Raw genomic sequence first — 24,434 nt, 5'->3', positions numbered from 1 at the left:
CACTGTGAAAGGCTCAGCATGAGGTCAAAGAGCGTGTGTTTATTCCATATCATGCGCAAAGGCTGCTGCAAAGTAAGTCGTTGGATAACGATGCTTTGGACGGTGCCGACTGGAGTAGAAGCCTGTACGAAGAACAATTCTTCGCGCATCTTGAGCGTGTGTCGGCGGCGTGAAACTGCACAGGATACGTTAAGGAAGACAATGCAGGCCGGTCAGCGACACTAAAGGAGTCAGTTTGCAAACGGTAGAGATCAGGCACGTGCAGCTTGCATGGGTTACGTAAGACGAACCATTTCCCAAGAGGTGCCTGGGCACTCCAGGCATGCAAACAACAGTATTTTGAAAAACTGGAGTAGGCGACGGAGCAGTGGGAGGCATCTTGGAATGATCCTAAAGGTAACAAAGCGTAAAAATACAACTAATGCAATTGCTTAATGATAAGCAAATTACGTGTCTTCTTGTTTTGTGAACTGCGTTGTTTCAACAGGGGTGCTTCTTAAATGTACTTTATTCCATTTTTGCCCAGCGGAATTATTCTAGTGTTTCATTTTTTTAGTATATTCTTTCAGTCAGTATGAATGTGAGGTAACTTTTCAGCTGTACATTCGTGAGTTGATTGGCAATCTTCCCTAAGGTGGCAAATAATTTTTAGCTTTTTTTAAACGTAACTTTATTTTATTTATTACTTATTGTTTGGAAATACTGTAGTCAAGAGATTTGGCTCAAGCAGGCGAATCTAAAAATCTGCAGACACTTAGGCGGTGTCTCGCATTGTTTGGTTTTGCTACTCTTGCTTGAAGCCCGCTGGCGGTGCCGATGAACCAGCAGCTGAAGAGTTGGAACCGCTGGAGCTGGATGCCACAGGCGCGGATGGCATCCCAGCCTGGCTCTGCTGCGGTGGGATGTAGACGCCCGGGTAAGGGGGAGGTGCACTGGTTGCGAACACCGTGTTGGCTGCAAAGAATTAGCCGATAGGAGGGGTTGTAAAAGCAGAGAAAAAACAAACAAAACAAAATGACTAAGATGAGAAATATAATAATCAAGAAAGAAGAATTAAACGCTCGACTCCTATGTGCGTTGGAATGTGCTCTCTCGTAGACGTAGTTTTCTGCAGTTGCTGGAATCGAGTATTTTTCAAGGAGACAACCACGTTGAAAAAAGAAACCATCTCAGCTGTTGAGAAGGCCGGCATCTGTGACCACAGCGAGAGCAGGAACAACGTCTGGAAGAACTGCGCCCTAATATTTATGTCCTCTCAAAGGACGCGTCATTATTAACGCCGTAGCGTTAAACGGCCAGTTGTCATGAAAATCCAGTGTCGGCGTTGTCGGCTTTGCGTAATGAGCGAGAAATCACGGGCATGGCTCTGGCAGGTGTCCCCCGAGAGCAACCTAGGAGGCAAGTTGGCTACGTATGTCATGTGACCTTGCGGTGTGATCACAACCTACCCACCGCATAGTAAGCAAACTGCACACCGTGTCAGGTCACTGTTAAATTAATGCTTGGTCGCTCGGGAAGAGCGACCACGGCCGCACAAGGCCCACCGCTGGAAACACCTGCCATCGCAGGGTAGTGGAGCATCGCTTAACCGTTGCATCACTGCTCCAGGAAGGGTGAGAGGACTCTTAGGGATCTATGAATGTAAAGTAGGGAATGACCTTCTGCACATACGGCAATTAACGTATTACGCCACTGCGTCATACCCTTAAGGTGGAGCTTAAGTGTCCCCTCCGATTTATTTAATATAAGCCCCACCACCCTCCTCTAAAAACTATTTCTCATTTCTCCTAAGCTCTCAGGAAAATTGGTCGCGGATTCGTGAGCCCCAGAGCAGCATTTTTAACTCGTCGCACCCTTTCAAATGCAGCTGGTAGCTTAGGTTCTAGGGAACGATTACAGTCTGCTTGCTTACCCTAAAGCAATTCAGGCATATCCGGGGTTAAGATACTATCCGAGGTCTATTCTCTCTGACCGGTATATGTAGACGATATGGTGTGTACTAAAAAGTATGAGTGGATTTATGAGCTAATGTGCGTGTAACGTGTACTTTACTGGCCATCATATCGACGTGTTTGATCGAATGACACAGTGTGGGGATTCGGCTTTCCCCTCGGCCCACTGTAGGTAGCAGACCTCACCTCCGACCCTCTGTCATGGTCTACGCCTAACACACAAACCCCTCCAACCCAAGCCTCTCCTCAGAGCGGCAGCGGAGAACGCGGATGAGGTCCCGGGTTCGACGGAGCTACGATACTGCATACGGACAGACCGGGGACTACGCTAGGAGCCACAGCTCTCAAACTGACTTTTTTCATTTGCGACGCTCACCTGACAAGCTGACCGTGCTACCTAGGAGGCTATTGATTTAGTGAGCCCCCAATAAACAGCTCTTCCTGTCGGCTATTACTCGGTCTTGTTCATAGCGGCCACAGTTGTAGTTCGAGGTAGCGGGGTCGTGTCGCTCCTGACCGCGATAGAGACCTAACAAAGGCGGCACCAAATTCGTAAACCAGGAAAGAATGCCCAGCCCATGGTAAGAGCCTGTAAGCAGCCCCATCGCACGAGGCTGGCGAAATATTGGGCGGTGTTAAACAATACAGCAGTATCTAGAGTAATTCGACGATCTCGACCATGTAGATGATGCCAAGCAGTCGCTATAGTAGGCTAAGTTACTCATGAAGCTCAATGAACAATAAAAAAAAACAGTGGAAGGCACGGAACTCTGCCAACACGTGCTGCTGCTCGCGAAAGCAGGCAAAGGTATCAAAGAACCTTCACGCTGAAAGTGGAATGTTATATGTGTTCCTAAGGAAAATATTGGACTCCCATCATGCACCACATTTTACCATAAGTGTAAGGCGTCTTGGAGACTACAATCAATAGAGAAGCTGATTAGCCGTACTGCTTAATGAAAGAACACCTTTGCATAATTCCTACACAAATGTTCTTGAGTGCTTTAGCACTAACGTCACCAGAATAGCACCTTTATAGCGGCCGACTTGAGACTGCGTCTTCATGCAGCAAATTTTCGACATCGTGTGGTCGCTACACCCCACTGCGCTTTTTCCGTACTGATATTCCCGCAAAACCTGACGACGACCTGTGGTACCGCGGTATAGTCGGCCGGTAGGGACTGCATAACTCTTTTCTCGCCAAAACAGCATAAACCCCAGCATATAGCATGCTTAGGGGTGCTAAAAAAGGGCTAAGTACGGGGACAACCGCATGGAAATAGTGGGTAGGAAGCGACTGACTCCGTCTCCACACAGTTTGTGTTAAATAATCTCGCACCAAAAATCGAAAATAAAAGAAAAGACTGCCGCCAGGAGGGAAGGCGACGTCGGGTCTCACCAGGTGGCTGGTCCGGAAACACGGCGTACGGGAGAGGGAAGCCGTAGTTGACGCCTTGGCCAGGCATATAGTCGTTAGGGCTGAGCGGCACGTACGGCCCCGAAGGTGGCTGGTACGAACCAGGTGCGGCCCCGCCACCCAGCAGTGCAGCTGGAGACAAAAGAAACACAGAAGGAGATTCCTTTGGAGGGAGCGATCTGACAGATTTAACGCGGATAGGAGAGTGGCAGAATTGTAGAACGACGCAGAGGTAGGAAACAGGCCTAAGATTTTTCTCAATGGCGGGCACAGTTATTACAAAAGTAACTTAGGGTTCACTCCCACTCGTGCTGTGCGAAGCATAACTCTGAGTTTTCAGAGAGGACGACAGTCTACGGAAGATGCCGCTCTGCACGTAATTACGTTATGAGGCACGGCCGGGTTTGAACGGAGGTGCAGAGGCGGGAAGCGAGGGCACTATATTCAGTCCAGAAATTCAACACACGAGTCCTTGTGCTCTAACATGATGCCTTTTCTCTGTCGAAACTCGAACGTTCACAGTCACGAATGCTGTTAGCAAACTGAAACTATACCGAAGCGCAACGCGCAAGTTCTCATTTGAGCAGGGCTTGTACGTGGAAAAAAGTGACAAAACCAGTGAACTGGAAAGAAGATCAGCACCCCTGGAAGTTCTGTAACTGCAACGAGAAGGTCATTCAGCTGCTGTATATAAATATTGCCTTCACATATAGCAAATATACACTATATTTTCACTGCTTGCGGTGCAAAAAATGACCAAAAATTTCGCCTTTTGTGTCTGTAACTTAGGTTGGACAAAAGCATCTTAAATCACAAAAACAAGAAGGTCAAAGTAGTCGCGTTAGCAATTTGGCGACCATTGCTCTTATATGTACAGTCTTTGTAAAAAATATACAGACCAAGGGTTTTCCTTCCAGTCTGTGTAGCGGGGCTCTTGAGCACATTTGACTGTCATAAGCTTGGGAGAGTGGGAGACATAAGTTCCTCCCGCCTTCGTGAGATTAGGGTCCCTGACTATGCAAGAGGAGACAAGCTGCAGGGCTCAGAAGCAGACCCCTTGGGATGTATACTTTTGACAGACACTGTAGAGTCTTTGTCAAAAGCACACAGCCCAAGGGGTCTACTTCTGAGCCCTGCAGCTTGTCTCCTCTTGCGTACTCAGGGACCCTAAACTCACGAAGGCGGGAGGAACTTAAGTCCTCAATCCTCCCGAGCTTAGGATTGTCAAATGTGCTTAATAGCTCCGCTACACGTCTTGGAAGCGAACTCCCTGGGCTGTATATTTTTGACGACAAAGACTGTACATGCTCACGACATCAGATTAGAACAGAAGGCAAGCGCAACGCCACTGACCACATTTGATGGCGGCCATCATGGCCTGGCCGAACTCGATGGCACCACCCTTCAAGAACTTCAGCTTGAAAGTGCACTTGCCCGTCCAGTTGCCTGCCAAAAGAAGAAAAATATGCATTACCAGAGCTTGTTTGTCGAAGCCATCGCCATTTGCCGGAAAGCAAAGAGATCGCACTTGAACTACGTCTGGTCGAGATTTCCTGCAAAAGGAGTCACCTATTCCTGCGGACGCACGCACGCACGCGAAGACACATGCACAGAAACACAGAAACAGCCTTACTAACAATGAAATAAATTATTTTGAGCAACATTAATGAGAACTTGTATACGATATGCCTTTTTCTTGATTTCAGTAAGGCGTTTGTTTGCTTAAACCATACGATTCATGCTAGCAAACTTCAAATGTACGGTATCCGTGGTAAATCACTCAGTTTGCTTGAAAGCTACCTCCAAAACAGACGTTAGTCGGTGTCTGTAGATAATGAATTTTCTTCCCTTTTGCCTATCAGCTGTGGTGTCCCACAAGGAAGCGTACTGGGACCTCTTTTGTTTAATGCGTACATAAATGATATTGTTAGTATAGACCCTTCCATTGATTTTGTAATATACGCCGATGATAGCACAATACTTCTTTCAGGCCCTAACCTTAACGATTTAATTGTGAAATGTAATGACACACTCAATAAATTACCTAGGTGGTCAATGATGAATAAATTAAAGATAAATCCTACAAAGTCCAAGGCTTTTCGCGCTAGAAACAAACCGATAGCACCCAGCTGCATGCTCAACTTTGAAAACCAGCGAATAGAAATTGTTGAAGACCACAAGATCCTTGGAGTGTATTTTTCATGTCATTTAAACTGGGATGCCCACGTCGAGCACCTCTGCAAGAAACTCTCTTCTGTTTGCGGGGCCCTTTCGCGATGCCGTGACAACTTACCTTTAAAATGTAAATTACAAATTTATTATGCATTATTTTTTTCTCACCTTAACTACTGTAGCTTAGTATGGGCCACAATGACTAAAAATAACATAAAGAAGCTTTTAGTATTGCAAAAGAAAATTGTTAAATAAATAAATTAAATAAATACGCCTTCCAAGCACATAACATTGTTCGCGTTGATTTTTTATATAATTTTAAGATTGCAAAAAATGTATTTGTCCACGGCATCAATTGTCAATTTTTACTCGGCTTTATCATCTTTGGACACGCGTCGTGCTAACTTACATGCAAGAAGTACTAACTCATGGAACATACCACGTTTTCGCACCGATTATAAATTACAAATGTTGTCTTATAATCTTCCCCATGTTTTAAACACATATCAACACACAACGGGATATAAAAAAGCTGAGCTGCGGAAATATTTTGTTCATGTGCCATTCCATGCCTCCACTTCTTGATTTTTGAACGTTTGATTGAGTGTTAATCTAGTTTTCCCCTCACCATATGTATGTCCATTTTCAATGTTCTCATCTTTTTTTTTCTTTTCTATCTTTATTAATCGAGTAAATGTATATATGTGTCGAGTGTTTTCTGTATTTAATTTACTACTTTATGTGTGACTGGTTTTTGTAAATTTCTTGTGCCGCTCGTGTGCTACTGCTTGTAGGGGTTTCCTGGACCCAGTCAAGCTGCCCAGGCAGCTTTTAGCCAGGAAACCCTCCAGTTTAAACCGGACAATAAACTTATTGACTTATTGACTTTTGACTCTCTTCCTCTCTCTCACATTCGTACGTATTTAGTTTTCTTATTGTACAGCATACTTCTGTACAAACAGGAAAGCACGGCAATAAAATAAGAGCAAAGAAGGTAGGTAACAAACAAAATAATAAAATAAAACATAGTAATGTGTTTAGCGGTTAGACGCATCAAGTAGTGATTACAATCTTCTTAGGCAGACGGCATAGCACAGTATTGTTTCCACATCTTGCAAAATTTCATCATAGATTGCAAAATTAATATACCACTCATACGCTACGCTGAAATTCATAGTAACATTTCTTTTGCAGTTCACTCTGCACTGAGTGGAGTGTGTTACCGAAAAGTGAAAGGTAGTGCCTTTCAAGTTGATAATATAGCTAAATAAATGACATATAAGTCTAGTAAAGCCACAATTGCTGTGCATTGCTGAACAGTTCGGCCAAAAATAGCGCATACGTCACTTATAAGCAAGATCCCAGTGGGTTATAAAATCTGAACTTAGAACAGTACAGAACACTGTATACCCTAGCCTAAAATGTTCTATTCACTACACACGGGATATCCCTTGCTTACACTAAAGCTTGCCCATGCGTTGTTAGTACCCTCTCGAATTTGCCAGCGAAATACCGTACATGGAAACCCGCAGTTATAGCTGAGCTAGAATATCTGGATATTTATTCAGTGTATTATATTCACGGCTAGCCGTAACAATGGACATCATGAAATATGGCCAGTCGATGGCTTTCAGTGCCTGGACATGGTATCCTAGCACGCGGAAAAAGGAACACGAGAAGGCCCTGGAGAGTTTTTGTCCTTATGAAACAGAGATAGCCTTGAAAAGTACTATAACCGGGTAGCTGAGCAATCAATTTCTTTTTTTTTTTCGTTTTCTGTGGTTTTCATCTCCTAGTAATCATGCCATGCCTCTGCGTAGACATGGCCTTCTAATATGTAGAGCTAAGTGGAAATGAGCAGCCGAAACCGGAGAGTGAAAAAAGGTTGCCTAACCATTCTTCTCTGCTGTGACTTTTCCCTGTATGTAGTTCGCACCAAAAAACGGCTGTTCCAGTTTGAGGTCACTGATGTTCATGAAAGGGAAACCGAAAGACTGCAGGAACTCCTTGCCGTCTTTGTTCACAAATACCACCTGCGAGCAAAAGATGATTAAAGAGAAGGAAATATCGAGAATTTTAGCAGATGCGCTAAGAAGGAGGCAGACTGCGTACTTCCTGCTTTCAGTCACTCGCACAAATTCCCCAGCCTTTAGCAATAGACACAGCTGTGTTTAGTGCTAGGTCACGTGGGGTAAACTTTACCTCTCGATTGGCAGGCTCGGTAGTGTCTTGCAGAACAATTACATTGAAATTTGAAAGTCAAATAATGATACGCTCCGCTAATTGTGTACACATAAAACTTCATTTCACAAATTTCTTCGCTGAGTCGAACCATGCTGTACAAAGCTGCATGAAGTTAGTCAACACCACAATGCTAGAAAACTAAATGAAATTTCTTAGCTAGTGATAAATATTGTCTCACACAGGGTTAGTGCACAGCCTTAGCTGAACGGAACCCCTTTCCTTGCGGCTGTAACGTTGAGTGCGTTCCAGATTCACCCAGGAAGGTTACAGTTAAGGGTTGATCGCGTGAGTTTGCTCACAGAATGAATGCTACGGCCTATTACTGCGGTGCAGTGTGATTGCCACAACGTTGTCAGCGCTAACGCATACAGCCCGCAGCTCATCAATCCTCTGACATGTTATCAGGCATGCGACACAGCTGGCGAAGCGAGCGGAGGCGAGCGCAACGATGAGGCAAGCGTTGTGACGTCATACCAAACGGCAGAAGCTCGGCGGCGAGGCACGTGGTGTGACGTAATGCCAGATGCAGCGCCGAGCACGCGGCGGCCGCCAGCTGCGGCGGTTGCTATGCAACGGCTCAAGGTCGGTCTCAGTGCCTCCTCGGAGCACAGCCACAGCAAAATCGTAAGTTCGTGGCCAATGTAGCTTTCGCTACAAAATCCGTTGCGTGCGTGCCGCACTGCATGCAGGCGCCACGTGACGATGCAGTCCTGGTGTTGAGACTGACGGGCTCCACCGGTGTTGATATCAGGAGTGCACCGTCAGGCGGTGCCTGCATGCAGTGCGGCACGCAGCGGATTTTGCGGGACGGAGGGGCGGCCAGAGGCTTTTGACATTGAATGTACTATCGGCGACAAAAGTGGTATACTCCACGCGACCGGAGCCAGACCAACGGAAAACTGCGTTTCAACGCCATCTGCAGGCGGCATCTCGGACCCAGACAGCCAATCTGTGACCTTTATTATCAGCAGGCATGTTTTTCGACTCGTTTCAATGTTTCGTGCTTTTGCTCGCCAAAATGTCGAGCCGCGCCGCAGCAGTAGCAATCTGGTGGCCGTCTTTTCATTTTGTGTCTTCTTTTTAACAACGCGCGTTCGAAATATGGCTCCTGAGCCGGCGTTCGCACCGTCATGATGCGATCAAACGCCCGCGCGCGCGTGGCTAACTTGCCGTGGAAGCAGCGCATTTTTGAAACAAACGAGCCAAGCGACATGCCTGCTGATAATAAAGGTCACAGATTGGTTATCTGGGTCCGAGATTGCGCCTGTAGGTGGCGTTGCAACGCAGTTTTCCTTTGCTCCGGCTCCCGCCGCGTGGAGTATACCACTTTTGTCCCCGATAGTACATAAGGCGTTACCTCAGGCTTCACCCTAACGAGTTGAGTTGCGCCATCTTTCGTCGGGTTCCAAATCTGTTTAGGAGGATATCGGCCACTCCTATAGAACCAATTATGAGAAGCCTGCGTCCAACAGCAGTCATTACCTGATGTTCTAAACTATGATTTGGTGCGGACATGACTTTAGAAGCGCAGATTCCACGCAGAGCAATGCAATAGGTCTTCTGGCAGTCTTCGAGTGGAAAAGAACACAGGGCAGCAGTTCTTTGTTTCCACGCCAGAAGTAAGTCCAACAGGTGTGTTGCTTACCCAACCTGAGCCTTAGGCCTAAAAAGCCTATCTCTCCATTCTGCCGAATTCCATGGGTAAAAACCGGGCCTTTACATGACCCGTTTACCACGAGAAAGAGCTCTCTTATCGCTGTGATAATACACACACAAAAAAAAGATGCCGTTGCTCGACACACAGTTGGGGCTCATGGCTGCCTTCTGCCCAGAAAAACCAGTAATACGGAAAGCAGTGGCGTTTTCCCTAATTTGAACATGCGAATAGAAACAGAGATAGGCAGTGAAGTAGGTCACCCTGTGTGTGGTGAGGTAGATGCGCCCTTTCGTGGTTCCCTGGAACTTTTTCGCATCCGCTCCTTCAAAGGTCACCTCCACGCCATCGCAGTAAAGCAGGATTCTGAGTTTGAGAGAGGACGCATCAGTCAGCCTCATTCATAGCAGACGCAATCATGCACTATGTCAGTACAAAGGAATAAAGAAATATGGTAAACAATAGTGATTCTCCGTGCCTACCAAAGTTTAAATGCAAATAAACATGGATGCCATTATGGCAACTAGTGACAAGGCTCTATGCTTTTTGCTATGAACCTGTCGTTGCCGTTTAGAAGCCTGTCAGTGTACTAAGCGAGCAATAAGGCAATAACGGCTTACGCAATATTTCCGTTAAGAAGGTATCGAAGGAGCAGGGTAGTCAGATTCGGCGACAAGACAGACTGGAATCGCGGTGGACACTCCCATTTTTTCAGCTTCTGAGTTGGTAGAACACTTTGACACGGACACGTGTGGCATTAAAGGCCGTGACATCGCAACAAACGTACACGTTGTACGGACAGTTTTGGAATGCTGTGACGGGCTTGGTGCCCGTGTGGCAATAATGCAACTGGTCCTCGCCACAGCCTTTCAACGGATTTCACATGATGCCCTGTTTTTATTATTGGAACACTCAAACATTGGCCGTGTCATTTTGGAGGGTGTTCGAATGGCGTACGCGAACAGCACGACGAGAATAATTGTTAATGGGGAGCTCACTGACAGTATTTGCGTGAGATCTTCAGTAAGGCAAGGCTGCCCCTATGATCCTTATTGTTTGCGGCCTACCTCGAGCCTCTCTGCTTGGCGATCATAAACAACGACCGTGTAAGTGGTTTTAGGCTACAGTCAGCGCACGTGACGATACTAGCATACGCAGATGACATCGCGGTCTTTTGTTCGAGAGCTTATTACCGTTGTGGAAAAATTCTGTCAACAGACAGGCTGCAAAGTGAACTGGGAAAAGAGCACTGGGTTTTGGCACAGCGACTGGGACGTCACACCTCAGCACTTGTCTCGTTCGCAATGGTCAAACTTGCCGACTCAGTATCTGGGTGTACCACTTGATTAATACCGTGATCCCCCCATTACTTGGGCAGCGAAGCGGAGAGGGCGAGAGAGAAAGCAAACGCGTGGCAAGGCAAGCCACTGTCAATGTTTTCGCGTGCTTATGTGTGCAATGTGTTACTTCTTGCCAAGATATGGTATGTTATGAATGTGCTTTCTGCTGCTCGGGTTAGCATCCAGAAAATCAACCGCGTCTTTGCAGTTTTCATGTGGTCATCAACGTGGGAAAAATGTCGCAGAACAAATCTGTTTCTTCCTGTCAGGGCTGGTGGGTTGGGGTTTGTGCATTTATTTTTGCGACAGGTTGTTTCGCGCAATTTTTTCTTCGCGACCAGGGAGATGCCTTCTTGCGGACTGTCATCCAGACACGACAGACGCGCAAAATGCTCCTTCAGTTTGTAGTGTCCTCCAGTGAGGTAATGAGTGGCGCAGTGACAAGGTTCATGCGAGAAGTTGTCCTGTCGTACAGAATGTTGCACGTGCGTTTTTCAATGGACGACTTGAGCAATGTGTGTAAAAGGAAACTCTATAAGGACCTTTTAGTTGTGATAATACCATTGCCAATGTATCATTTACCACACCGTGGATGCCCTGGACAAGACGTCTTAAAACGTGTGAAAAAAATGCCAGTTATGCCCTCGGTTAAAACTTTCTTCTTCCACTTACGTTCCAACACACTAGAAGTTAAAACTTGGTTGCAATAAAAAGGTATATTCGTTCCTTGGACAACAAACTGCCTTCTTTGCAAGAAACCTGAAACAATACAGCACGCCTTTCTGGACTGCTGGGACCCAATCTTTCGTTGGGACGTCCTCCAGGGAAAACTCAAAAAAGAACTTCCTGTAGACCCATATGGGATACGGTTTCTACCAGTTGAGAGTGAGGGCATTCCCTTGGATTTAATCATGCTCCTGGGCCTCCACAGCCTGCGGAAAACGAGGGTTCAAGTTCGACATGCTGTTCCCAATAAACGTCCTGTGCGTGAAAACTTCATTGAGAGTGTGGTGCTCCTTAGGGAAGCTTACAGGGCACTGCCCGATCCACATGAGTGGATTACATCACTTGACTAACTTGTGTTGCTGAATGAATTTTAAACCTGTCGCGATAGCCGACGTGTCGCTGTCGCGTTTTAACATTTCTGTGAAAAGTTTTTGTTTCTATTTCTAGACAGGCAATGAAGAAAAGCCTTCGTGGCGAAGTGGTAGCGTCTCCGCTTTAAATGCTGAAGGCCATGGTTTCCCAGCCTCGACGCAGTTTCTTTTTTTTAAGTAGTGACGAGTCGGCGGCGACGGCTGCGTCACCTGCGCCGTGTGTGACGTCACTCGGTTTCGCGCATGCGCAGAAGTGGCAAATCTGGGCTCCGGCTCACGCGAAGTGCGGTGTTGACTAGTCTAGTGAAGCTTTTCGCTTCAAAACTAGGCACACGGCGATCGAAGCAGAATGTCCCGTTGTGAAGCTTTCGCTTAAAAAAAAAAAAAAACTTGGGCTTACCCTTGCCCACCCGCTGCTTGTAGGCACGTCGACTGAAGCGTGCCTTCCTTGCCCAGTGCAGCAAGAAAAAGAAAAAGGAAAACTAGCGTAAGCAGGTAGCCGATGCACTTCCGCGTATTGCACAGCCATTTGCATGCAGACGAAGGAATGACATCCTTGTAGGGGAAACTGCGACCGTATCAGAAAGCATAGTACGGAACGTAGGTCAAGCAAACAATCTGTTATCTTACTGTTGCTGGCACCCTGTTTCCCCACGTATGCCTAGCGAAAGCGAAATCTCGCCAGTGCTACTGTAAATTTTTCTTCCCCACATGCGACGCTATCTTACAAGAATTCCCGACCGAAGGCTGAGAAATAAAGTTTGGCAGGTACCTGATAACGCCTTGTAGTGTGTTATGATTTTTAAATCCCATCAGATCCCCTGGAAGGGATGATAAGCAAGCCTCGGAAACAAGTTGCACTACCAGCGGTAATATCTGTTTGCGTTTAGCAGACCTTATTTCAACGGCTGCGAAGTGCATTGTTTAAGGAGCATCTGAAATGATGCGCCCACGCAATTTGAAGTATTAAAGGGCAACTGACTAGGGTCTGGACATTTTGAAAAACATGCCCACTGCATAGATGAGGCACCGAAGATAACATCTGCTAAATACTAGACCCATGCGCGCCCCGAAAAGCTGTAAAAATTGAAATCAAAGCCCGCTCGTTCTTTCCTTCCAGAAGCAAACGTCCTCGTCCTCTACTCTGGCTCCTGAGCCTTTGGTTTGACGTCATGCGGAAAACTTTCGCTAAATGCATTCCATTGGTCCGTCGTTCTGACTGACGGGCGAAGGGTGGGCGTAGCTGGGGTGTCGCGCCGTCGCGCAGGCTTTCCGCAGCGCCTTCCATTCTGGCACATGCCTACAAAGGCAAGAAAAAAATACCGGAGGAAGCGCCCGGCGACAACCTTGAACCCTAGTCATAAAAAGTAAAAAAAAATAGTAAAACGGAGAGAGTCGGTTCTCCCTCCGCCGTGATCACACCATTAGAGAGCCCTCTGCGTGCGCGCTCTCCTCAGTTTTTTTTATCCTCTATGCAAACCCCCAACAAGGTTTCAGTTACTTGTGCCAGTTCATGTATGCTTCAGCGTGTTCTGTGCGTATGCCGTGTCGTGCGTAGTAGAGCATTTCCCTCGCTCACACACTCGACCGCTCCGCACACACATCGCTTATCGTTCGTGCATCTTGTCCACACCTTGACTCTGTTGAACGACATGAGCTTAGGAGCAGAGAAAAGACACAAACACCCAGAACACATAAGCACACACGGAGAAAAGCAGACGGGTGGTGGTGGTGGTGAAAAACTTTAATCAAAGAGAGCTCGAGGGTAAAAAAAAACCCTGCTGCATGGTCGGTATCCTTAGTCCGGGACACCACATGACGAGGCCCCGTCTCGCGCCCGCTTGACCAGAGCCCTTTGGGACTCCAGTGTGGAGCAGTTGAGGAGGGCAGTCTCCCATGCCTCTCGGGTGGGGGTGGGGGAGGGGGGAAGGTGAGGATGCTGAGTACATGCCCACACCATGTGAAAGATATCGCAGATCTCTCCACAGTGCGGGCAGCGCCCATCTGTGTTCGGATCGAAGTGTTTTGCTATTGCAGGACAGAGAAGGGTTCCTGTCTGCAGGCGCCGCAGAGTTCGCTCCTCCGCCTTACTCAGCCCCTTGGCAGGTGCCGGGTAGAGACGGTGGCTGTCGCAATAATAAATTAGGATTTCGCGGAACCGCAGAAGCGGTTTATGAGCTTCTGAGCCAGGAGAGCTAGGATGAGGAGCCCGGTGTGTGAGCGCTCGGGCGGCCGCATCAGCGGCCTCATTGCCGCGTAGACCCTGGTGGCCAGGAGCCCAGATCACTTTTGTGCGAGTTGGATCGGCGAGAGCGCGTCTTAGAATTTGCGAGGCAAGAGGTGATATTTCGCCTGCAAGATAATGTTCACAGGCCCGGCGAGAGTCTGTGATAACCGTTTTCGATTTTGGATCGGAGGCTGCGAGAGCTATTGCGACTTCCTCCGCTCGTGTTGAATTTGGGGCCCGAAAAGATAGCCCATCGACATTCATTCCCCGGTGAACTACGGCAGCCGTGAAGAATCCCGCGGGCGACGGCCCTGTGATGTCCACGTAATAGACGCCCTCTTTATAGACATATTGCCTCTCAAGCGTGCGAACCCGCGCTTGTCGTCTGCCTTCATGTGAAGCCATGTCCATGTTACGCGGGAGCGGAGCGACCAAGAGCATGTGGCGCCACAGCACCGGGATGTTCTCCGTCCCCTCTGGTATGCATGTGTGTTGGATGTGTAAGCGGTTTAGCAGGCGGCGCCCAGGCACCGTCTGCGATAGCCGCGTATATTGGTTCACGAGGTGGGCCTCCCGCAACTCCTCATAGGAGTTTACCACTCCCAAAGCCTTCAGTTTGGCGTTGGAGGTAGCCACCGGGAGGTCCAGTGCTCGCTTTGTTGCCTTCCTGATGATGGCGTCAATGCGCTCGTCTTGTTGTTTGGTGGTGCGTAGGTACGGCACGGCGTAGAGGATCCGGCTGGTCACGAAGGCATAGGCGAGCCGCTTCGCCGTGTGTTTCGAACAAGACCGACTCCCGCCCCTCCGGTCGTGAAACCATGGGAGGGCCTAAAAAAAAATTATGAAAATGTGGCTCGCTAACTGGGGTTCACGAACAGATGAAAGGATGCGCTCGCTAACAAGTTTAGGTGGTCGACCCGATCGCGCATCTCGATCGTTCAGTGTGCGGAGAAAATGCAACGACGCTGTTTCGTCGTTGGATGGTGGTGGTGGTGAAAACATTTATTACGAATGAACTGGAGGTATGTTTGGATCAGCCCGTAAGGGACCGATCCTTACAAACACTGGGTGGAGGTCCCTAGTATGGGACCCCAGTGGCGGTTGCCGCCGCCCGGGCGCGCCTGACTAAGGCTTGTTGGGCCTGTAAGTCGTGGCAGCCGAGCAGGGTCGCCTCCCAGTCCTCCCGGGTTGGGTTGGGGATGGGGGGAATAGCGGTGTTGGAGGGGCAGGCCCACACCATGTGATAGGTGTCGGAAGACACTGCACTACAGTGTGGGCAGCTGCCGCTAAAGGAGGGGTCAAAATGTTTTAGCGCTGCCGGGCACAGCAAAGTATTGGTGAGAAGGCGGAGAAGGAGCCGCTCATCCGCCTTCTTCAGGCCTTTACATGGGCTAGGGTAAAGGCGATGACAATTTTGATAATATGTTGTAATATCTTTGAATGTATAGACCGGATTAAAATCGGGTTCCTGATCGGATGGGGAGGAGAAAACAGCCCGGTGAGAGAGCGCGCGGGCGGCTGCGTCTGCTGCCTCGTTTCCTGCCAACCCCTGATGAGCAGGGGCCCATATGAGGTAACGGTGTGGGGGGTCCGTATCCCGTATGCAATTTTGATATATTCGATAGGCTAGGAAGGGAGTGCAGCCTTGTTCGACGTTCCGACAGGCCCCTCGCGAGTCGGTGATTATGTATTTTGAATTGGAATGTGAGGCCGCGAGAGCAATCGCGACCTCTTCTGCTTGTGTTGCACTGCGAGCTCTAAAAGTTAGGCCGTTAACTGTGTTGCTGTTGTGAACTACCGCGGCCGTGTACCATCCCCCGTGGTGAGGGCCGGAGGCGTCCACGTAGTATACACCTGTTTTGTTGCCATAATATCGGGCTAGCGCTTCCGCTCGTGCCAGGCGCCGACCATTATGGTCTTCATGTGACATGTTTGCCGGAAGAGGCCGCACGTGGAGGGCACGTCTCCACAGTTCCGGGATGCGAAACCTGTCTTCCATTGGAGGGGTGTGTTGGATATGGAGTCGAGCAAGAAGGCGGCGATCCGACTCCGTTAGCGACAAGCGCGTGTACTGGTTTGTAAGGTGCGCCTCCCGGAGCTCCCGGAAAGTATTCACCACCCCAAGAGCCATAAGCCGGCTGTTTGAAGTAGTGATAGGGAGGTCAAGGGCACGTTTAACAATTTTGCGAAGGATGACCTCAAGGGCGTCCTCCTCTTGTTTCCGTAGGTGGAGATAAGGAGTCGAATAGAGAATTCGACTAGTTACGAAGGCGTTTGCCAGCCGCAAGGCATCCTTACTTCGTAACCCTCCGCGTTTGTTGGAAACCCGGCGGACCATGCGGCCCACCTGGTCCCCCACCTTACGGAGTTTGGCCAATGTAGTGTCTGGCCGCCTGTGTTTGTGGATGTAGAGTCCGAGTACCCGTATCTCATCACTTTCGCGTATGGGACCACTCTCAAGAGAGAGAGATATTTTAGTTGTGCACTTCTGTGAGGGGCGGAGGTGCACAAATTCCGATTTTTGAGGGGAACATTGAAGACCGCAGCGGCGGGCGTAGCGGTCTACTATCGTCGCCGCTGTTTGCAGGCTGGTTTCAATGTCTCCTGTGCTGCCCTGCGTGGCACACAGAGTGATGTCATCGGCGTACAGGGCGTGCTGCACGCCGGCGACACCACTCAGCTGGGCCGGCAGGTGCATCATGGCCAGATTGAAGAGCAGCGGGGAAAGTACCGCGCCTTGAGGGGTTCCCCGCGTGCCGAGTAGGTAAGGACCATGGTCTCTATCTTGAATTCGAATGTAGGATTGACGATCCATTAAAAATTGGCTTATGCATTGGAATGTGTTGAAGCCACAGTCGGGTGACTTAGGTTAGTGAGTATGATCTCATGTGTTACATTGTCAAATGCCCCTTTAAGATCCAAGGCGAGTACTACCCGGTCATTATGGGGGCATTCGACGGGGTCAAGGACTTCCCGATTGAGTTGCAGGAGTACATCCTGTGCGGATCTGTGTGGGCGGAATCCGAACATGGTGCTCGCAAAGACTTGTAGATAACCGATCCCGCACCATCGTCTCCATTAGTTTGCCCACACATGAGGTGAGAGAGATGGGGCGGAGGTTATCTGTGTCAATTGGTTTGCCAGCTTTAGGAATAAATGTGACCAAAGCCGTTTTCCATTCGATTGGCAGGGGGGTGTCCCCGCGCCAAATCGCATTTACGTATTCCAGGAGGGACTGGTATGCCAAAATCGGGCGGGTTCGTCAAAAGCTTGACGGTGACCTTATCCCGTCCTGGCGCAGTGCCCCGTTTCATTTTGGCGAGAGCCGCCCGCAGATCATGGAGCTGGAAAGGTTGATCCAGCTCCGTGTTCTCTCTGCCTGCATAAGAGTACGCAGATCCACGGGGGTCTTGGGCTGTACACAGATACTGGTCCCGAAGTTTCTGTGCCAGTTGAGTCGAGTTGCCAGGAAAAGCGTGCAGGGCTCGGTGCAAATGTTTTTGTGTTTCGGATCGTGTTTGGGTTGGGTCGATTAGGGCTCGAAAGAGACGCCACGTGTTTCGGCTGGACATTTGTCGCGCGGCCGTGTTGCATCTGTCTACCCAGTTGGAGTCGGCGAGTTGGGCCACGTACTCTGCCGCTTTCTGGGTAAGCTCGGCAATTCGAGCTTTAAGCTTTCTATTGTGTTTCTGCCGTCGCCAACGGCGGACGAGGCTGCGACGGGCTTCCCAGAGGTGTAGAAGGTGGTTATCCACGTCCGTGACCGCCTCTGAGAGCTGGATTGTGTTTCATGCGAGGAAAGGTGTGCCAGCAGCTGTTGGGACCATGCTGTGTAGCCTTGCGCAGAAATGGGTGTATTATCAAGTGAGTTAAAATTTTGCCTGAATTTCGTCCAATCTGGGATATGGGCTTGTGTTCTTGGACGCTTGAGGGGGCGTGTGCGTAGTGTAGTGTTAATGATGCAGTGGTCGCTACGGAGGGTCTCCTCTGTGTTGAGCCAGTCTGCGTGTCGTATGTTGCGAGTGAAGGTTAAGTCCGGACACGTATCCCGTGTCACGGAATTTCCTAGCCGGGTGTGGTGGACAGGGTCCGTGTGGAGGGTGAGGCCCAACGTGGACGCAAGCTCCGCCAGCTTACGCCCGCGCGACTCCTCCTTGCGATACCCCCACTGCTGACTGGGAGCGTTAAAGTCGCCCACAATCAGCAGGGGATCGCGGCCCGCTACTCTTAGCGCGCGGCTAAAGAGGTCCGCAAAAATCACTCGCTTTAGTTTGGGAGAGCAGTACACGTTGAGTATATGCAACGGTGGGTCCCTGCGGCGGACTGGTAGGAGAGTCACCATTACATAAGAGTACTCTAGTTGGAGGTCGAGATCCACTAGGTTGGCTGTGTAGTCTTTGTGAACGAGAAGACAAGACGCGGGGTCCTGTTGGAACGTCGTGTAATTTGAAATTGTGGCGCCCAGGCCTGGCTCTTGGAGGGCAACCACGGCTGGTAAGGACTCGAAAGTTTCAAGGTAGAGGCGGAAATTGGCCCGCTTAGTGCGGTCCTTAAAGCCTCTACAGTTCCACTGTGTTATTGAAGTTGACACGGCCGAATTGGATATGGCGGAACTCCTTTGATTAAGGTGTCCCACCATGATTTAAAATTCTTGGGGGGGGGGGGGGGAGGAGGAGGGATTGGCTGCCTCAGAGCCAGCTACTTGCGCCATCAAGGGGGTGATGACGGAAGGAGCGGGGCAGCTGTCCTCATTGTCCTAATCAATAATCAGACGGTTGAATTTTGAAGGACGGGATACGTCCCTAATGGGCCCCGTCCGACGGAGGAGGCGGGGGTTGTCCAATATGTGTTTTGATACTACCGCGGGGATGGCAGATTTGACCTTGGTCAAGATTTGGTCCATGGCGGTCTCGATCATAGATCGTAATTTAGAGGTTAAGCGCTCCTCCATCGCGGAGATGGCTGTCACGAGGGCAGGCGAGATCTCCGCGTCGCTCTCCATTGCGTCCGAGTTCTGCGGGATCGGAGCGGCGGACGCCAATTTTGATTCTAAATTTTGAATTTTGTTGAGCAAAAGCTCATTCTGTGCCCGGAGCACGTCGATCTGTTTTTTGTATTCCGCATCGAGTGCGGAGACGGTAACTGGGGAGGAGGGGGAATGGGAGGAGGAGGAGGCGATCTCAGCCCAGCTGCTCACCTGTTGTTTGCCGTGTTGAGACGCTGATGCCCGGGCGCCGGCAGCGCCATTTGTCTTGAACGCCGGGAAGTGGCCAGCGTCCCTGCCGCTGGGCGGTGGCTTTGGGGGCGTAGTCTTGTTCCCGGGTGGTGACTTCACCGAGGATGATGATGATGACGTTTTGTTGTCGATGCCGTCAGCTCCACGCGGCGTTCCGCCACCGACACCTGAATTGGGATGACTTGCCTGCCGGCCAGGTCGCTGTTTTCCAGGGAGCTCTGGGCGCCTAGTCTTGCGGCCGGGCACCTTGAGCTGCCTGAATTTCCCCGTGCAGTCCCGGGAGTTGGTGGCGTGGGCTTGCCCACAGACTGCACAGGACGGTGTGCACTCATGCGGTGTCTTCACCCCGTCGACGGTCAACACCCGCACGCTGCGACTGGAGTCGAACCACGATCCGGCACAGATTGCCAGGAGATTATGAGTTGAGTCGTGTCTGGCTCCAACGCATCGGGCTTCCTGACACAATATGATGGTTTGCGGAAGACACTTCGCTCCAGACGACTAATCCACGACTCAAGAAACTGGGCAGAAGAAGGACACAGACCAAAAAAACACGACGAAACACCGCGAGGAGACTCAAAGAGCAAAATAGGGTTTTGGGAGACACATCCCATCGCTTCCCCCGCCCCCTCCCCCTCAAATAGACCGGGTAGCAAAAACCAAAAAAAGAATTCTTTTCAAGGCGGGGCCATGACGGAGACATGTGACGCACTCCAACAGACACCACGCCTTCGGCTAACATCGAAGGAGGAAGGGCGATTTGCTCTTGCGGAGCCAACTCGACGAGGCGCGAGAAAGAAAAATCTCGAGGAAGGAACAGAAGGAAAGGAGCATGGCAAAGTAGCTTGATTGCGATGGCTATAAATAGGCTAATAAAGAGTCTTCTAAAAAAATATATACGGCCGCGCCTTCCGGGGACGACGCCTCGCTAGCAGAGAGGCAGAAAATAATTTCGACCAGAGGGTAGTCCGTTGCCCTTTCAGTAGTGAAAAATAGCGCAGCGTCAGACAGGCGGAAGAACTGACGACATCCCTGATAGGGTTATTGTCCTCAAACCCTTGGGTCGCTCGCAATGAATCAGCTCAGGTACTTTGCACAATTGTAAAGAAACGTCCATGGGGCGATATGCCGCTATGAATGCATGATGTGTTTTTGTTGTGACTGTTGTGACTGAGAGAAGGATGAAAAGAAAATTGCACAGGCCTGCCTACTGGCTCGAGCCGAGCCACCACCGCTGCCACGTGCAGATAGAGATCAGAGGAAAGGGAAAAAGGAAAGAAAAGACGCGCGTCGCAGCAACAACTGCGTCCGCCGGAGCGGACGCTGCTGAAAAAAAAAACATAAGCGGCCGAAGCCGCGCTCGCCGAAGCGAGGACAGATACGCAGGATCAGGCTGCATGATGTGTTCATCAGCTCGGAGTTCAAATACCTGCGGTCATGACACCTTTCGATAGCTGAAAGCCTTGAATGGCTCATACTTCCGTCCGTCCGTCGGCGTTACATCCAGCGCCTGGGGTGACTCATCGACGATCATAGGTGTCCATCGAGATATGTGAGACAGTAACTGCGTAATTTCCTTTCCTCAAATACAATTTTCATTTTCTTCATTACGGTCCCTCTTTCTCTTCGTACACTCGGACTTCCTCCCTTCCTCTACAAACGAATGACGGGTGTCCTCCGAGATATGCGAGACAGTTGCTGCGTAATTTATTTTCTTCAAATACAATTTTCATTTTCTTCATTAGGGCCCCTCTTTATCTTTCTTCTTTCACTCCCACTTTCTTCCTTCCTGTACAGTGCAGTTCAGGTGTCCACCGAGATGACGGAGAATTACTGCGGCATTTCCTTTCCTCAAAAAGCGTTGCGTTCAAAGGGCAAGGCATCGCGTTCAACGGGTGGCGGCGTTCCGTGGTCTCCCCGGCAGCGCTACAACACGCTGTCGCGTTCCACTCCTAAAGGCGAAGCTTAAGCGTCTTTAATCCACATTTAATTAGTATTTAGGCATTAATCAATCATTAGTAATTAATTAGCAATTTGCCATTACTTCGTAATTAGTCATTAATTATGTGTGGCGTCATTCAGTGGTGACGTCACGAGTACCACAGAGGCAGTCAAAATGGTGCGGAAAACGCTTTCTCCTCTACGCACTTTAAGCAGTCGAAGTGACCCCTGAATTTTTTTTCTGCAGGCCTGCGGGTTCCGGCTTGAGAAGTAAAAATTGTTCTCAGCTGCTTCAAGATGTTTACTGCTGTTGCTTCTGAAGCTATGGCGCATACCCATGGTGGGGGATCGGTCAGAGTTTGACGGCTTTATTCTTCTTCTTCTTCTTCTTCACCTCTTTATAATGGCACATACCCACGTGGGGGGATTGGCGAAGCTCTCCCCTTCATCTGCTTCTTCTTCTACAGTTGTTTTTTATTGTTTTTGTTCAGTTGTTTTTATTATTTTATTGTTCTTTAAACCATTGTACATTATTGAGAGGGGTGCTTTTATTTTCGCTTTCGTTGTGGATATGTCTGTGGGAAGAAGGTAACGACCCTCATTTTAGCGAGGCGAAGAAATGCAATGATGCGGAATTTTTGTACCAGCTGGCTCCTTCAGTAACATCGTTAGGGGGCTCTATCTTGAAGATTAAAGCAGCACACAGAACAACATCACACACCCTAGTTCGACGCTGATTTCTGCTTTCTTTCTGAGTTATGAACTCTGGTAGGGCTACTGAGCACGGAATCCGTGGTGCAAGAGCTAGTGTGCGCCATAGACAGAAATAATTTCTTGTTTTTCTAAAGGGCCAAGCTGCAGATTGGTCAATTGAGCAGGAGCCATTGTTACACGCAGTACGATTCTGATTTCGGGATCTTTAAGACTTAAAATCTGCGGCTTGGGTTCCTCAGCCACAATAAGACACGGGGAAATAGTACTCACAACTCGCCCGTGAAGACCAGGACTCCACCCGGTGCGTGAGCGGTGTTTAAAGACATTCCGACACCACGCCACAGCGATCGCGAGGAGCCACCTTGCATCCACAGCCGTGTTGAAAGGAAATGACTCTTGAGTAAGAACACATCGCGGTTTACCCTCAAAGCCAAGGCATCAAAGAAGAAACGCTATAACGCCAAAAATGGGTGTTTGCCGATCATCGTGTCACCTTCAGGCAAAAAAGCAAACTCGGAACCTGCTACTGTTTTACAATGACCTCGGATTCACCCAGCCAATTCCTCCTCATTGATGGCGTAAAGATGCGCTAGATATTATAACACGGTCTTACTGATATGCAGGTTTGGAAGCCAAGTTTAGCTACTGGCATAATCGATGAAGGCTTCCTAGTAGCGTTGTATGGATGTATGTTATTAGCTTTGAACCGAAAACACAAAGAGCGTTGGCACCCTGCTAAATGCAAATAAATGGCGTCACAGAACGACGTCCAAAGAAAATCAAAACGTACCCTTCAGGTCGTTAAAAACAGCAGTTTCAGTCGCAAATTATAGGTAAAAAATCTCAGCAAATACTAGTGAAAACCACAAAGTGTTAACATGTTTGAGTATTATGTGACCTTTCCTACTCTTAATGCGATTGATTCCTTGGCACTCCTGCACGTGGAAAAAATATTCATGAAAATGTCTGTCGTGGAAATTAAAGCCTGCAAAAAAAATTGCCGTGTAGTTGGTGGTACACCTAAATTACCGCGCCGCAGGAATTCGTTCGCGCTTTGCCGGGTTCATTGGTACGTATACACAGCAGCTGAGACCACTAAACAAACCAACATGCACTCGTTTAGTTACGTGAGCAGTAAGCACCTGGTGGGAACAGCGGTGAGCCATCGTGTAGTACGTCACGTCTGCTCAGAGCCATAGCCTGACCTCGCCGTCTCGGCGAGGGAATTTTTTAAAATTTTCGTTTACTTCACCGGTGGTTTCACGCGTACCATGTAGGAACTATCATCAGGCACCAGCACGGTAGCGTTAGGACAATGTCTGACATTTTATGCGCCCGAGAAATTGACAGAGCGTAAAGCACCCTTTAATGAGACGACATTAAGTCGGGATCGGGATCGAACCCACGCCTTTCAAGTCAGCAGCCGTGCACCATAACCGCTTAGAAACCACGGCGGCTCTGTGTACCTTATTATTGTGTATTTTCTGTCACGTGATTGTTTCATACGAATACTCTCGTCCAACAATACAACGCTAATCACTCTCCACAGCGTCAACATTGTCAAGCGGCCTCACAGTAACTTCGTCGGCGGCCAAACACAAGGGTATACGTTCCGACATTGGAGATTTTAAAGCAACGAATATGTTGAAAGCAAAAATTTCCGCAAAAATGCCTGTTTGCTTGGGTTCGATAACTGACACTGAACTACGAGACAACGCCAACATACAATTTAAAAATCCGTGCGTTTTGAAGCGTCTCGGCTCCTTCTTCGGGGGTTACAGGGGGATGTTGACTTGCATCTTTAAGTACATTGTGTCGATGGATGGATGGATGGAAAAAACTTTATTTTTAATAAATTGGTGTTCTTGACCCTTACGGGTCACTGGGCGCCGTGGTCGATCCTTGGTTCAGGATGCCGCACTTGACTGCTGCCATCGTGGCTCGGCGCAGCAAGAAATAACCAGCGCAAGAATAAACAACCCAAACATAGAAGCAGCTGAAGAAGCCGCCATTGCTCTGGCAATATCGCACGGCAACGCAGCAGGACACAACCTCACTATAGTGACGCACTCCAAACAAGCATGCAGAAACTACACAAGAGGCAGCATCGCCAATCATATCCTACACACGACGAGAAGACACAAAAACACTAAACATAGTATAGTGTGCGTTCCCGGACATGAGGAGATGAGGGGCAACGTGGCAGCAGACGAGTTAGCTCGAGGGTACGTCAACCGAGCAGACTCAACACTTTGCACCACAGGCATCTTTGACCCAGTTACCCCCACGTACTCAGACATACTCGATCGTTACAGGGGTCAGCGGAAACGCTACCCAGCCCCACACAAAAGGCTCACCAAAGAGGAGGCGGTAGACTGGCGCAGACTACAAACCGGTACCTACCCACACCTGCACAAACTACACAAGATTTTCCCTACAC

At 49.1% G+C, this 24,434-nt stretch overlaps 1 protein-coding gene across 1 annotated transcript; it reads right to left on the bottom strand.

The window, feature by feature from the left end:
• Positions 1-708: 708 nt before the first annotated feature.
• Positions 709-19,741, bottom strand: LOC149360301 (WW domain-binding protein 2-like). Its single transcript, XM_089569232.1, has 6 exons — positions 19,301-19,741; positions 9,703-9,805; positions 7,436-7,574; positions 4,723-4,815; positions 3,352-3,501; positions 709-954 (listed from the first exon to the last, which is right to left on the bottom strand). Exons 1-6 carry the CDS (start codon positions 19,348-19,350, stop codon positions 785-787), a joined length of 705 nt encoding a protein of 234 aa, XP_089425358.1. The 5' UTR covers positions 19,351-19,741; the 3' UTR covers positions 709-784.
• Between the last annotated feature and the right edge of the window lie 4,693 nt (positions 19,742-24,434).

The sequence above is a fragment of the Amblyomma mixtum genome, chromosome 2 (genome assembly GCF_055824585.1).
Source record: "Amblyomma mixtum isolate Tamu chromosome 2, ASM5582458v1, whole genome shotgun sequence".
Lineage (NCBI taxonomy): Eukaryota > Metazoa > Arthropoda > Arachnida > Ixodida > Ixodidae > Amblyomma > Amblyomma mixtum.
This window is presented reverse-complemented; position numbering and strand designations above follow the sequence as displayed.

What these genes read in the sequence shown, in the direction of transcription:
- LOC149360301 (XM_089569232.1), bottom strand. Translation starts at nt 19,350, where the DNA reads ATGGCGCTGCCGGCGCCCGGGCATCAGCGTCTCAACACGGCAAACAAC. An exon ending in AGTCACAGCAGAGAAGAATG is followed by an intron (nt 4,816 to 7,435) that starts GTTAGGCAACCT and finishes TTCTTTTGGCAG; the next exon opens with GCAACTGGACGGGCAAGTGC. An exon ending in GATGGCCGCCATCAAATGTG is followed by an intron (nt 3,502 to 4,722) that starts GTCAGTGGCGTT and finishes TTTTGTCTCCAG; the next exon opens with CTGCACTGCTGGGTGGCGGG.